General features: G+C 35.8%; 2 protein-coding genes across 20 annotated transcripts in view; both read left to right on the forward strand.

Annotated features, from left to right (window-relative positions):
- LOC119794321 (protocadherin alpha-C2-like) overlaps positions 1-15928 on the forward strand; it is a 210777-nt gene that overhangs the window by 78795 nt on the left and 116054 nt on the right. The window contains exon 2 of one of the 19 annotated variants that reach the window (XM_038301841.1): positions 13133-13260. The exons of 16 other annotated variants lie outside the window; for them this stretch is intronic. In XM_038301841.1, the coding sequence (XP_038157769.1) occupies positions 13133-13144 (12 nt within the window). In that variant the 3' untranslated portion in view covers positions 13145-13260. Of the gene's footprint in view, positions 1-13132; positions 13261-15928 lie in introns of those variants that run through there. 2 more of the 19 variants (XM_038301843.1, XM_038301842.1) reach the window with 2 other exon arrangements.
- LOC119794327 (protocadherin alpha-7-like) lies at positions 4019-13266 on the forward strand. The gene is made up of 2 exons (XM_038301847.1): positions 4019-6399; positions 13133-13266. The coding sequence occupies exons 1-2, from the start codon at positions 4048-4050 to the stop codon at positions 13142-13144; spliced, it is 2364 nt and encodes a 787-aa protein (XP_038157775.1). The 5' UTR covers positions 4019-4047; the 3' UTR covers positions 13145-13266.

The following is a 15928-nucleotide window of genomic DNA, read 5'->3' on the forward strand; positions in this document are numbered from 1 at the left end:
TAAATCATGTTAAGCATTTGCTTTAATGGGACACTGTGTTTTAGTGTCTAATTAAAATCTGTCTTCAGACTGTATATTTTAGTTGAAGCAACTATACATATGAGTTATAACGTCATACGCAACAGATGTACAATATCTAAAGAAGCAGAAAAAGGGCTGGACATTTGAAAGTGTTATTAAATTTAGTTATTAATATGAATCTATAACACAGCCTTTATTTTTTTTAATGATTTTAAGTAGTTTGGGGATTTATTAGTATTTTTTAAATATTGTTTTTTCTTTCTTTTTTTTGTTTTTCACAACTTTTAAGAGGTTAGAATGTTTTGTGACTAAAATGTAAACAAGGATAGGCTACATATTATATTTGTATTGTAACAGAAGCTCGCATGGGGGCGCTGCTTGTAAAATTGTAGCAGCGTAGAACCTCAGTCAGTACTTTGGATCTTTTGCGGTAGGTGAAGATTTTTCTTTAGGGCCACAAATCCGCCATTCTTCATCAGTTCGTAGACTCCGTTTTTTTTTTTTTTTTTTTATATATATATATCTTATTCTTTTATAATACATTCGTGTTTGATGGGTTGAATTTTTCTAGTTCTTGATTAGATTTTTTTAAATATATTTTTTATTTAATTATTTTAAAATTCGCCATGGCACAAAGAGGATGCAATGCGTGGTTTGAGCATCGGCTCATCTTTATTTTTTGTTTGGGTTTCACTTTTGATTTTTCTTCGGGGCAGCTGAGATACTCGTTACCAGAAGAAATAACAACGGGTGCTGTTGTTGGAAATATTGCTAAAGATCTGGGGATGGATCCAAGTGTTTTAAAGGCCAGAGATTTTCGCATTGTCTCTGGATCGAGTGATTCGCTTTTCCAGCTTAACAATAACGGAGTCCTTCTCGTCAGCCAAAAAATAGATCGAGAGGAGGTGTGCAACCGGGTCGCCACCTGTATTATGAACATAAAGACTGTGCTGGAGGACCCTTTAGAGGTACATTATGTCACCATCGAGGTATTAGACGTGAATGACCATTCTCCCACCTTCCCCGATAACGAAACACATTTAGAAATATGGGAATCGGCTTTGTCCGGGGCTCGGTTCCAGCTGCAAGGCGCACTGGATCCAGATAGCGGTTTGTTCTCTGTTCAACAGTACAGGCTGAGTCAAAACGATCATTTTCGTTTAGAAGTTAAAGACAGGGGACATGATGGTAAAATCCCTGTTTTGTATCTCCATAAACCGCTGGACAGAGAAGCTACAAGAAGCCATAGATTGCTGCTCACGGCGGTTGATGGAGGAAAACCTGCCCGATCAGGAACGATGGGAATAGTTATAAATGTTTTAGATGTAAACGACAACATGCCAGTATTTGCTAGGGAATCATATACTGCGGAGCTTAATTGATGTCACTGCATCTGATAAAGGATCAGTCCCCCTGTCCACTGAAAAAAGTGTTATAATAGTTGTTGTAGATCAGAATGATAATGCACCTGAAATAGAAGTGACATCCTTATCAAGTGCAATACCTGAAGACTCCAAACCTGGAAGGACAGTAGCTCTGATAAGTGTTAGTGATGAGGATTCAGGTTATAAATGGGAAGATTATATGTTCTATAACCGATGATGTACCTTTTACACTAAAACCCTCCCTGCAAGAAAACATGTTTTCAATTGTTACAAAATCTCTGCTTGATAGAGAACTTAAGTCAAAATATGAAGTAACAATATTTGCAAGAGATGCTGGTGAACCACCTCTGACAGCTCAAAAGACAATAAGTGTAACAATATCTGATGTGAATGACAATAGTCCAGAGTTTTCAACAAGCCCATATACTTTTTATGTTAGTGAAAATAATGCTGCTGGAGCCCTATTATTTTCAGTGACTGCTGTTGATTATGATGAGGGGGACAATGCCCTCATATCATACACTATACAAAGAAGGGGCGGTGAACACAACAAGATGATATCATTTCTCAGTATAAACTCTGAAACTGGAGACGTTGTGGCACTGAAAAGCTTTGACTTTGAAACCCTGAAAACGTTCCAGTTTCATGTTATTGCATCTGATTCTGGGACTCCATCACTGAGCAGCAATGTTACAGTAAATGTTTTCATTCTGGATCAGAATGACAACCCTCCTGTCATCCTGTATCCAGTCAGCTCCAACGGTTCTGCTGAAGGTGTAGAGGAGATTCCCCGCAATGTGAACGCAGGACACTTGGTGACTAAAGTTCAGAGGCCTATGATGCTGATATGGTTATAACGGTTGGCGGCTGTTTTTCACTGCAAGAAGTTACTGACCAAGTCTGTTTGGTTTTGGACGCTACACAGGACAGATCCGAACAACTTCGCTCATTCACAGAGACAGATGAAGCTGAACATAAACTGGTCACACTGGTCAAAGACAATGGCAACCTTTCCCTCTCAGCAACAGCTACTGTGATTGTGAAACTTGTGGAGCCAAAAGAAGCTTTTGCCTCTTTTGATGTGAAAAGCACAGCAAAGGACAATGAAGATAATGATGTGACATTTTATCTGATGATCACCCTGGGTGGAGTTTCAGTGTTATTTATCATCACTATAATTGTTCTTATTACAATGCATTTTACCAAATCTACAGACTCTACTTCTAAATATCTTCAAGAGACTAACTATGATGGGACACTGTGTCACAGCATTCAGTACAGATCAGGAGACAAACGATACATGTTGGTCGGACCCAGGATGAGCATAGGATCCACTATAGTACCTGGAAGTCATGCAAACACACTGGTCCTACCTGACAGGAGAGGAATGTCTGAAGAGGTAAGACTATATTTGGATGGATTTTGATAAAACCACTATGGCTTGAAAAAGTAGCAGTATGTCAAGTTTGGAGTGTTAAGTGTTCCTTTTATATAAACCAGCTAAGCCACTGCCCTTGTAACCGACATAAGGCAAGAATGCCACAGTTTAGTACCACTACATTCCATGCCAACTTAGTCAGTCTGTTTTGAATTATGTTACAATAACTTTTTAGAACTTTTTTTTCAGTTTTGTAGTTTCTCTGTCTGACTTTCTGGTTGTTTATTATCTCATAAGTGTGTCCTATTTGAAGAAGTGTGTAAGAGGCTAAGATTTAATATTTAAATGTCATGGTTCATCACATTTTCTCACAATTTATAGTTAGTGGCGTGGCTGGTCAATAGTTATTAATTTCTTATTTTTCTATGTCTAATAATTGTGACAGTGTGACTCTTTGAAAAGTATTTGGCTTATCACTGTCCCTGGTGCTGAATTTGCAGTAAGACTTATCTTTATGTGCTGTTTATATGACAAAAGCTAGCTTTGTGGTGTAGTTGCAGCAGGGTTATGTTAATTGTAAAGTTGTGTTCCAACTCCATAAGACAGTGCTTCTAAATCATGTTAAGCATTTGCTTTAATGGGACACTGTGTTTTAGTGTCTAATTAAAATCTGTCTTCAGACTGTATATTTTAGTTGAAGCAACTATACATATGAGTTATACCATCATACGCAACAGATGTACAATATCTAAAGAAGCAGAAAAAGGGCTGGACATTTGAAAGTGTTATTAAATTTAGTTATTAATATGAATCTATAACACAGCCTTTATTTTTTTTTATGATTTTAAGTAGTTTGGGGATTTATTAGTATTTTTTAAATATTGTTTTTTCTTTCTTTTTTTTGTTTTTCACAACTTTTAAGAGGTTAGAATGTTTTGTGACTAAAATGTAAACAAGGATAGGCTACATATTATATTTGTATTGTAACAGAAGCTCGCATGGGGGCGCTGCTTGTAAAATTGTAGCAGCGTAGAACCTCAGTCAGTACTTTGGATCTTTTGCGGTAGGTGAAGATTTTTCTTTAGGGCCACAAATCCGCCATTCTTCATCAGTTCGTAGACTCCGTTTTTTTTTTTTTTTTTTTTTATATATATATATCTTATTCTTTTATAATACATTCGTGTTTGATGGGTTGAATTTTTCTAGTTCTTGATTAGATTTTTTTTAATATATTTTTTTTATTTAATTATTTTAAAATTCGTCATGGCACAAAGAGGATGCAATGCGTGGTTTGAGCATCGGCTCATTTTTATTTTTTGTTTGGGTTTCACTTTTGATTTTTCTTCGGGGCAGCTGAGATACTCGTTACCAGAAGAAATAACAACGGGTGCTGTTGTTGGAAATATTGCTAAAGATCTGGGGATGGATCCAAGTGTTTTAAAGGCCAGAGATTTTCGCATTGTCTCTGGATCGAGTGATTCGCTTTTCCAGCTCAACAATAACGGAGTCCTTCTGGTCAGGCAAAAAATAGACCGAGAGGAGGTGTGCAACCGGGTCGCCACCTGTATTATGAACATAAAGACTGTGCTGGAGGACCCTTTAGAGGTACATTATGTCACCATCGAGGTATTAGACGTGAATGACCATTCTCCCACCTTCCCCGATAACGAAACACATTTAGAAATATGGGAATCGGCTTTGTCCGGGGCTCGGTTCCCGCTACAAGGCGCGCGGGACCCAGATAGCGGTTTGTTCTCTGTTCAACAGTACAGGCTCAGTCAAAACGATCATTTTCGTTTAGAGGTTAAAGATAGGGGACAGGATGGTAAAATTCCTGTTTTGTATCTCCATAAACCGCTGGACAGAGAAGCTATAAGAAGCCATAGATTGTTGCTGACAGCTGTTGATGGAGGAAAACCTGCCCGATCAGGAACTATGGGAATAGTTATAAATGTCTTAGATGTAAACGACAACATGCCAGTATTTGCTAGGGAATCATATACTGCGGAGCTTAATGAAAGTTCACCTGCTGGAACAACAGTAATACAGGTAAATGCCACTGATAAAGATGAGGGTCTAAATGGAGAAGTAGTTTATTCTTTTGGAAATAATGTAAATGAGGAATTACGTGAACTATTTGAAATTGATTCAGTTACAGGAGCTATTATTGTCAAAGGACTCATTGATTATGAAGCAAAGGATAGATATGAAATTGATGTCATTGCATCTGATAAAGGATCAGTCCCTCTGTCCACTGAAAAAAGTGTTATAATAGTTGTTGTAGATCAGAATGATAATGCACCTGAAATAGAAGTGACATCCTTATCAAGTGCAATACCTGAAGACTCCAAACCTGGAAGGACAGTAGCTCTGATAAGTGTTAGTGATGAGGATTCAGGTATAAATGGGAAGATTATATGTTCTATAACCGATGATGTACCTTTTACACTAAAACCCTCCCTGCAAGAAAACATGTTTTCAATTGTTACAAAATCTCTGCTTGATAGAGAACTTAAGTCAAAATATGAAGTAACAATATTTGCAAGAGATGCTGGTGAACCACCTCTGACAGCTCAAAAGACAATAAGTGTAACAATATCTGATGTGAATGACAATAGTCCAGAGTTTTCAACAAGCCCATATACTTTTTATGTTAGTGAAAATAATGCTGCTGGAGCGTTACTATTTTCAGTGACTGCTGTTGATTATGATGAGGGGGACAATGCCCTCATATCATACACTATACAAAGAAGGGGCGGTGAACACAACAAGATGATATCATTTCTCAGTATAAACTCTGAAACTGGAGACATTGTGGCACTGAAAAGCTTTGACTTCGAAACCCTGAAAACGTTTCAGTTTCATGTTATCGCATCTGATTCTGGGACTCCATCATTGAGCAGCAATGTTACAGTGAACGTGTTCATTTTGGATCTGAACGACAACCCTCCTGTCATCCTGTATCCAGTCAGCTCCAATGGTTCTGCTGAAGGTGTGGAGGAGATTTCCCGCAATGTGAATGCAGGACACTTGGTGACTAAAGTCAGAGCCTATGATGCTGATATAGGTTATAACGGCTGGCTGCTGTTTTCACTGCAGGAAGTTACTGACCACAGTCTGTTTGGTTTGGATCGCTACACAGGACAGATCCGAACACTTCGCTCCTTCACAGAAACAGACGAAGCTGAACATAAACTGGTCATACTGGTTAAAGACAACGGCAATGTGTCTCTCTCAGCAACAGCTACTGTGATGATCAAACTTGTGGAGCCAAAAGAGGCTTTTGCTGCTTCTGATGTCAAAAGTACAGCAAAGGATGATGAAGATAATGATGTGACTTTTTACCTGATGATCACTTTGGGCGCAGTTTCAATTTTATTTGTCATCAGTATTATCGTTCTTATTGCAATGCAGTGCTCCAAATCCACAGACTATACTTCTAAATATCTCCCAGAGACTAATTATGATGGGACCCTGTGTCACAGCATCCAGTACAGATCTGGAGACAAACGATACATGTTGGTCGGACCCAGGATGAGCATTGGATCTAATATAGCACCCGGAAGTCATGCAAATACACTTGTGCTTCCTGACAGGAGAGGGACATGTGGAGAGGTAAATATGGATTTTAATAAAAAAATATAATAATTTCTGAAATAAGTTTGCATATGACATAAGCTTAAACTAATGATAGAGATTAATCATATAAAAATGGTCAATTATACCATGACTAGTGTAACAGAATGACCACAAACTGATAAACCTGATGACCCATGTGTTGTTGTGTACGTGCAGATGTTTGGTTTAGTCTCATTTTTTAAAGTAAACAAGTGTTTTTCTGCTGTAAAGACACCATAAGGCTTTGATGTGTGTTGTTTCATTACTAATTGCCTATAGTTCTATAGTTTTACTCAGTCACGGACAGATTTTGTTTTTCTAATATGTAAAATATGAAAGGTTATCTTTTGCTATTGCATTTAATGAGCTTTCTTTAATACAAGGGACAGAACACAGCATTTATGTAGACAGCCTACAAATGTAATATAGCTGATAGCATTACATATTCAAGCCGTATCAATTTCAATTGCTTTAACCTCCACATCTGAAAAGAATCATAGAGCTTCTGAGAGGATTTTTTTTCTTTTAGCAGGAATGAATTAGATTTGACATTTACATTCGAATGAAGACTATTGTATATTTTTATAGAAATGTTATATATTTTGTTATGCTTTTTCCATTCAGCTTGGTTTAAACAGCACTTACTGCTGAAGACAAGTACAGGAACTCTGTGATTTCTGATGCAGTTGCAGAGATTCAGTGGGCAATGAATGGCTGAGACACAGAGGAGGTCGGAGTCAGCCTGAGGCACGTGTGCAGTGAATCACAATGTGCAGTGATTAAGGTGGGGTAGGGTTTCTTCGCTCTCAGATAGATGTTATGATATTGTATTCCTGAATCGGAAGCTATACATTCTACTACCTTATTTTATTTTTTAGGTTTGGAGTTCTTTGAAATTCCAATCAAAAGGTGTAAAAGAATAGACACATATATGCATTTATGAGGATGCCAAACATACGCTTCAAAATCTATGATCCCTTTTACAAAACTAAAACTAGGTCACGTGTGTATATCTGCATGGCAGACTTTTATGTTGGTTTTTTCATGAACATAGTGGTTGCCCATAGCAACACACTGGGAGATCCACCTCTCAGACTCTACTGGTTTCCACAGACTAGCCTGCACTCCTCAGTCTTAGCAACAGCAGCAGAAGAGGATGAATGAGGGAGGGAGATGAAGGGAGAGCAGCCGAGTAGGGGGAGGGGAAGTAATGCCATTTATTTATTTATTTATTGACAAGACAGTATTTAATAATTATATAGAAAAACAGATTGCTTTCACTAAATGATCATGGCAAAACAGGTACAAAATTTGCAGAATATAAAGCTATAACAAATGCAGGAATGGTTAGAGTGTCTAATAAGTAATTGGATTGTGTAGAGATAATTATCTTTTTCAAATATAGGTCACCCTTTGCTTCTTTGAATATTACACAAATGTGCATATTTTGTGAGGTCTTAATGGTCTGTAATTTTTTTTACAAACACATGAAAAATGGCTGGAAAATGGCTCTATGCTGTTTACATGGAGAAAAATGAAAGATGAGTTCAGGTTCAGTGTGAACCGTAGCTCATGAAGCAGAGAGCTTGAAGAAATTCTCACCACCTCTTCTGCCCCTTTTCACTGTCTTCTTAACAGCAGCAGTGTCCTATCATTGGGTTTATACATTTTTAATGCACCTCTGTGTGCATTAAAACCTCTGTATGTGTTTGAAATGAAAAACTGTATGAGGCTTGATGTGTATTCAAGTACTTAGTTTCTACTCTAAGCTTTGCCTTAACAACAGATGGCGGAAAAATATGCGAATGAATTAAAACGCATATCTTAAATCTTATGCATTAGGATTATCAGACTGCCTGTGAATTTAAACTGTGAGGTGATTGCTTCCAAAAGCCAGTTCTTAGCTGCTATTGTGGTAGGTTGGTTGAATAAGTGTAGGGAAATAAAAGGCACGGTGTGGCTTTATTTCTACTCACGATGAATGGCTAATTAAGGTTTAAAATGCCCTCTGATCAAAACTGACAGATTGGTTTTTGACTGTGCATTATGTTTAAGAATATTATACAGTGTGCTCTTGAATGTATTTTCATTTTGCATTCCCTTTTTGGATGGGAGTGTGCCTCCTGGCTCTTTGTCTCTGTGCCTGGCTGGCTCAGCAGATCAGTGTATTTCTGCGTTTATGCTTTGTGCTCAGGCTGTACATTTTTTAGCAGTGCGATGCTTCTTCATTAACAGGTTTTTTATCTTAATTGTGAAGGGAAACTATTAGTGAGAACATGGGAGAAGATGTGAAAAATCTGGTAAATCAGTAAAAAAAAGCTTCAGCTTTAAAAAAGAGGTCCTAATCATAATTTCACCAATAAACGATGCAGCCATTATGACTCTTTTATTGCCTTGATATTACAGCCTTGAATTTGCATTTACATTGAGATGTTTGATGTAAAACTCTAAATATCAACACAAACTTGACCTTTTTACCTCACATGTTTTTTTCCCCACCTTGTTCAGTGCAGCAGTGACACCAAGTTAATACTTCCTAACCTATTCTTTTAGTAAACACAAAAGTGAAATCTGTTATTACAATTTTTTGTACTTAAACGACACCTGCTATATTCAAATTACAAAATTAATTGAAAAAATCGCTTGTCAAGAGAATATTTGGTATTTATTTAGAAAGAGTTTTACTCTCTCCATTCGATTAATTTAAAATGTGAGAGCTAAAAAAAAAAAAAAAATACAACTACCAAACAGCTGAAAAATAAATAGTGAGACTGCAGATTAAGAAAATGTGTGTTGTAGTTCATTTGGGAACTTAAAGGGGAACGCCGTTTTTTTTTTGTTTTTTTTTACATTGGGCCCTTGATTTTAAGTTATTACATCATGTTCTACTCACCCATATGAGTTTTGTGTCATTTGGAGCTGTTCTGCAGATATTCCGTTAGGTTATATCCAAGTAACGTCTTCCTATGGCCAAACAACCTAAAGGCACAGACTAAACTGTTCATAATTTATCATTTATGGTATGCCAGCATTCATAACATGTAGGCGAATCACTGTCCCGCAGACATCTGCGGTTATATTTTTTATATTTTTATCTTTTAAAAACAAAGCGGAGCATGTATGACGCCTTAAAGTTTGAGTTGGCAAATTTTTCTTACCAATTTTAAAGTGATAGTTGTGATTTCTGCAGATATAAGGAAAAAAAAACTTGTTTATTGCTATTGTTATATGGGGCTATTCAGAAAAAAAAAATACTAGAGCTGATAATCTATGTAATCAGTCATTCTTAATAAGTGGGAAGACTGGTGATGGTTCCAACATTTATTTCTTTTCTCCCTACTAGTATACTTGATTCATTTGGCCGACACCGAGCAATTATTTGCATATAAAACATTGATTATGTCTGTTTGTTGCCCATACCATTAAAGCCTATTTTCATTTGACAGATTTTTTTACAATATTCTTAAAAAAATCAACTGTTTAAACATCCCTGTTCCTGACACGCTGCAATTTCATGAATCTATTCATTTTGGAAAAACCAGATTTAGGTTTTTGTCCCAATGAGTGTGTTTTTCCGAGAACTTGTATTGTTTATAAAACTTAACAGCTTAACTGCAACCTTGGGCTCTTTGAAAAGTGCACGTTCAAAACCTGAGAAATTAGAAATAAAATAATGACATTTTATTTTTTTTAATACTATTTTTAAACATCCTGAATAAACACAACTTATTGTGATAGTCCAAAAGTCCAAAAGGCAGTTTTTAAATGGAAAAAAAGAAGAATTTCTAAGAGCACACAGATTTTAGATCAAGCTAAACACATAACTTTGAAGGCAACTAAACAATGAATAAATCTAGGTTGCAATTAATGAATAGAAAAGGTCAGGACAGTTGGAGAAAAATAAGCCAGATGAAAAAAAATTGTTTCCACCTCAAAAAACATGAAAAAAAAAAACAACAAATGTAGAATATACTCTGTCTAACTGATCATGGCAGTACCAGCGTCATCAAGATAGCATGTTTCTGATTGGAGAACAAAAACCTGTTGCAATTGTTCTTGTTCACATTTATAAGAACAACTGTCTTTAAAACAAACCTGCTTCCTTTTTGAATTCTTTGTATTTGCCACTGTACTAAATAGTTTCCAGCAAACTGCACACTATCATTTAAGTTACATGGGACTTAGAGTAATATTGTTGTATTATGACAGTTTAATATCTGTTTTGTTCCTTTCATACACAGATTTGTGTATCCTCTCTCTTGTCTTTGGAGCTTTGCTGTGTCACTTAGATTTGTATTCACCTCTCTTCTCTCTCTGTCCCCTCTCTGTCAGCTAACTTTTCTCTTACTGTATATACATGCTCATTGTTTTGTCATTCATCCTCTTCCTTGTTGACTTTTGGCCATCTTTCAGCATTTGGTGGTGTTTTATCAGTCTGCCATATTTTTAGCATTGTGCCTCATGCCTGCAGGGTTGCAACTGTGGATGCAGATTTTGCTGTTCTGTTGTGTGTCAGTAGGGCAGCTTCTCTCTTCTTTACTGCAGTGCTTTTTTGACGATGCTGCCACTCATATTAAGGTCAGGAGCAATGGTGGTAATCAAATTTACACACATGCACATATTGCTGTTGAAGCAAAAACAGCCATGTCTACTTGTTACACACAAGAGAACTACGCTTGTTGACAGATATTTGTTATGAGTTACAGCTCATTGAAGATACTCGCAAATGTCTAATCCTCTTTAGCCAAAGGCACTTTCACAGAGGAAATGTGGCTGCATACAAAAGGAAAAAAAGCTAAAGCAAAGTGAAAATCTTTGATAATATGGTGTGTTAAAAATTAATAGAATGACACACTGTTATTAAATTTACATAAGAAAAATAGCTGTTGATTTTTTAAATTAATACATTTTTGATATTTTTCACAATCTTTATAAACAATACCATTGTGCAATTTGTTTAGGAAACATGTTTTTTATTTAACATCCAGCTTTTGGTTGGGATATCTGTTGAAGAACAGGAAAATAATTAAATAGATTTTAGAGCTGAAGTTGCAGCTTCCTCTGAATCAGTTAAAAGATAAATCCTTAATATTTAGACCTAAGATGTTTTTTTTCATTCCATCATCCTTGTGCTCCTGGGCATTTTGTTTTAAAGAGATTTTTTGGGCAGTTCAGAGAAAGGGATAAAGGTAACCTGGATTTAGTGTGAGCTTTGTTTTTAAAGTGGTTCACAGATTCAAACTTCTGGCAAATCTTTTTATGCAATGGCGTACACAGATGCACAGAGTTTTGTGTTGTGCTAGATTTGACCACACATTTTGATTTGATTCTTCACTGATGGCCTTTGGACTGAAGTAATATGTAGTTTTAGTCATATTTAACTCTCTTGTAGTCGTTTTAGTTTTAATCAACTATATGATATGGAGGTGGAGAACTTATTTTTCCACAAAAGAAAAATAATTCCATTATTTTCTCTTTTACAGAGATATCCTTACAAAGTCAAACTGGTAATTTATTATGATTCTTATAGAAATGTATAACAAATGACAATGCTAATGTAAAACATACCAAATATTATACTTATGAGTTCAGAAGAAAGGCGACAAAAGCGCGTGACCTTTGAACCCACTTGATTCATTAAATTGCCACCGACACTCAAAAGCTTGAATGATGATCATTCCTGCTTTACTTCTTTTTAGAGAAGCTGCTAGGATGTTGGAATGCCTGGGCTCCATCTCGAAGTGACCTTAACTTAATTTTCCTATTGGGGTGAAATCTTTTTATGTTGACTTTGACATTATATTCAGAAGTAAATGTATATTTTTTGGACTCATCCAAATTCATAAAACAAGTATTTATATGCCTTTGTTAATCAGTTAAATCTATACTTTTGTTCTGCACCACTCTAGATGTCCTGGGATTGTATTATTTTTGAAAACTTACTTTAATCACTTACTTTAATTACACTATAAACACACAAAATGTATCTCTTCCAAATATGTTTAATAAATCATAGAGGACAGTAACCATGGCAACAGATATGTTAGGGAACCTAAGCATTGTACACAACTACAAAAACACATTTCCTGTCAGATTTTAAATGATGATAAAGTTTAAACAATTATTTTTCATATAAACAAAAGTAAACATGTACTTTAATAACATTGTTACACATGTTAAAAAAGGTATGGATGGATGTATGGATGTATGGATGGATGGATGTATGGATGGATGGATGGATGGATGGATGGATGGATGGATGGATGGATGGATGGATGGATGGATGGATGGATGGATGGATGGATGGAATGGATGGATGGATGGAATGGATGGATGGATGGATGGACAGGCTTTATTTACCTTTTATGATTTTGTTTTGGTTTTATTTGTCAAAAAACAGGTTCAGCCAACAAAGTAAACATTTATAAACAAAGAAGGAATATATGCAGTTTTACGACCAGTGCATTCTTTATTAGTTGCTTGTTGATTATCATGCCTTACTAACCATAATAGATAGCATTATGACTGAACTAGAGAGTTGTGATTTGCAACAGTTATGCCTACAACTAACTGAACTTGACCCAAACCTCACCTTTGGATTATAGGTTCATACAATGTTGCACTTAGTGCCCCAAGTGTGTTTGCATATTTTTTGTTTTTTTGCTTGGCTTTTAACTATATTTCTATGTAAATTAATGTTCCTACTTATATCAGTATTCTCCCTCTACAGACATACCAGTGAACTGTTATTGGTGGATCAGGAAGCATTTTGTTCTGGATGTCAGCAGAAACACCACTGCAGTGCTGCTGATGAAGAACAAATACTTTCTCCTTCTGTTACTCATTTGATGTATTGGGAAAATAAAAGATAGACATGAAACAAAATTCTATATTCTGAACTATAGTCTAACTCTGAATAGCCCTGTGCAAGTAATATTTAAATTTCCAAATGTTACACCTACAGTATTTCAAACCGTTTGAAAACCACAGTCTTTGCCTATTTCATGTTCACTATTTTTTCTTCTTTCTTGTAGAATTTATCCTGTAAACAGAGAGTGGGCCATTATTTCATTGTGGGGAGCAATTACAGCTATAGTGTTAGATTTCTTGGCCCGGCATGTTTTCCTCCTGTCATTTGTCATAGAACATGTCAGGCAGTTTAGAGCCATCTGTGATTTTGATATGAATAGACTCAAATTTGTAATGTGTATTTGGTTCAGATGTTAGATTTTGTTTTAGCGGGTTCCTGTGTACATATTCACTGAGAGTTTTCTCAGCATAGCTTAATAAGAGTTGCTAAGAGTTCAAGTCATTCCAAGTAAATGACACCTTTTAACCATGCCGGGGTTTGTTTGGATAAGCCAGGTTTGTTTTTTTCTCAACAATGAAATTTGTGTAGATGTACATTTTCTGTTTGTCCTCTCTATACTGACTTGATCTGGTGGACTGAAGCCCATTCTTCTTCTGTCAGTGATTCAAGATCTGTTACTAATCACCATGTACTTGTAAAAAGCATCAGCAAATGCTATTTTAAAAGGTAATTTGAAATCATTGCTGGGTAAGCAGATATTTAGTTTGGAACCCTTATAATGTTTTTATCTTGCTCTGTTGAAACAGTTGTGATAGTCAAAGCAAGAGTATTAAAAAAATAAACTAAACTTGTTTAATGTCTTTAAATCTATTTCTCTGGTGTAATAACTAGTGCTTTATAGCTTTTCTAAGGTCAAATAGAGACATCTATAGGTTTTTTTTTTTCTGAATCAACAGAGATTAGGACAGATGTGGATCTGCAGAGCTGTTGTTTGGCATCACAGCCCACACAGCCACAACATCTGCTGCTGTGCAAGGGTCATCATGACCTGCCTGCGGGAATGAACCAACTAATGGGTCAATGCAATGCTATATACAGTAAAAGCTACATCCATTACGACCAAATGTATAGGGTCCCTGATTGATTGTTGTTAAAAATCTAAATCTAAATTTGGATTCTAAAATCTAGACTTATGGAGTATGGTATTGGTGACTGATTAAACAAATGGCAGAGAGAGTGTGGGAAATCCAAAGTCATGGAGGCAGACATTGGATGCAGCTCTGATAAGAGGATTGGCCTCTTGCAGCACTATGCATAAGGTTCCCTGTGGAGGTAAATGGGGTAAACAGCTACGAATGCTGTCTGATTAGTACTGGATCTTGTATTTTTTTTTTTTTTCTGACCAGAAATGGATGGGATCAGCTGTTACTGTTAGAGAGAACCAGTCTAAGCTGCAGGGTTCCTTATCCCCCTGTGGCTGTTTGCCTCATATGCTGCTCCCACTATGCATCTTGGGTAATTGCTAAGCCTTGTGTTTAGCAAGTGCAGTCCTCTTTATAATTCTTCTTCACTCTCTCTGGTTGACCTTCCTTTGCTTGTGTATGCAGAAGATAAAGCTGAGTAGCATAGCGTTAGCATTATGTGTGCCAGTATGTGAAGGCAGCTAAGACATAATATCTCTGTCATGCTTTAAACATTATTTACTGAGGAGTGTAATAAATGATTTATTTAGGAACAAAAACTATTTTATACTATTTGAATACTTTTGTCTTGGTTCCTAAGGTGCTTCATTTATAATATTTAGTTAAATGTACAAAATAACATCACGGAAATTATATATATATATATATATATATATATATATATATATATATATATATATATATATATATATATATATATATATATATATATGTATATATATATATGTATATATGTGTATATATATATATATATATATATATATGTGTATATATATATGTGTGTATATATATATATGTATGTATGTATGAATTAGTTCCATTTTGGATCAGAAGATATTGCACTAGAATTTCTCAATGTGGAAATATGTTTCATTGATGGACGGTTCAGTTACACAAAAAAGGGACATAACTTCTGAGGCAGATCAGTAACACATGGGTTTGTTTCTTTGAAGCTTTTTGTACTTATGTGACTTAATCTCGAAGCAGATAACAACCCTGACCTTTAAATGAGGCACCGCTGCTCCTGTCAGTTGTTATTTTGATCCTCCAGCAAGAAAAGTTTCCTAAAAACTATATCAGAGAAGATTAAACAACTTGAAGTTAGAATACTAGCAAACAGTGAAGGAAGGAAGACATTACAGGGAACGTTAAAAGGAAATAGGAAGTATAAAAGAAAGTTTAAAAAAAAATCGGGTGAAAACATCACATTAAGTCAAATCTGAGGTAATCATAATGTTTTCTGTTAGACATCCCATCAAGAAGTGTAAGATAAATCAAATGGGAATGAACAGGCTGGGCCTATAGGACAAACAAATAGAGGGCCATGGTACTGGATAAAAGACTGGCTGGCATAAATTAGGGGCAATTTTGGCTGTTTTCTTTGGCAGAAAGTTTGATACAGTTTTCATCTGTTTTCTTTCACATTTATCTGTTGAGGAATATGAAACAATAAGAAAAGAAAGAATAACTCTGTAACCCTGAGTGTGTGTTTTTTTATTGTTGTTTTTTAGCT

This window comes from Cyprinodon tularosa, unplaced genomic scaffold, assembly GCF_016077235.1.
Source record: "Cyprinodon tularosa strain WSP-4 unplaced genomic scaffold, ASM1607723v1 ctg476, whole genome shotgun sequence".
In the NCBI taxonomy this organism is placed as follows: Eukaryota; Metazoa; Chordata; class Actinopteri; order Cyprinodontiformes; family Cyprinodontidae; genus Cyprinodon; species Cyprinodon tularosa.

Excerpts from the sequence above, each read along its gene's own strand:
- LOC119794327 (XM_038301847.1), top strand. The coding sequence starts at position 4,048 with ATGGCACAAAGAGGATGCAATGCGTGGTTTGAGCATCGGCTCATTTTT.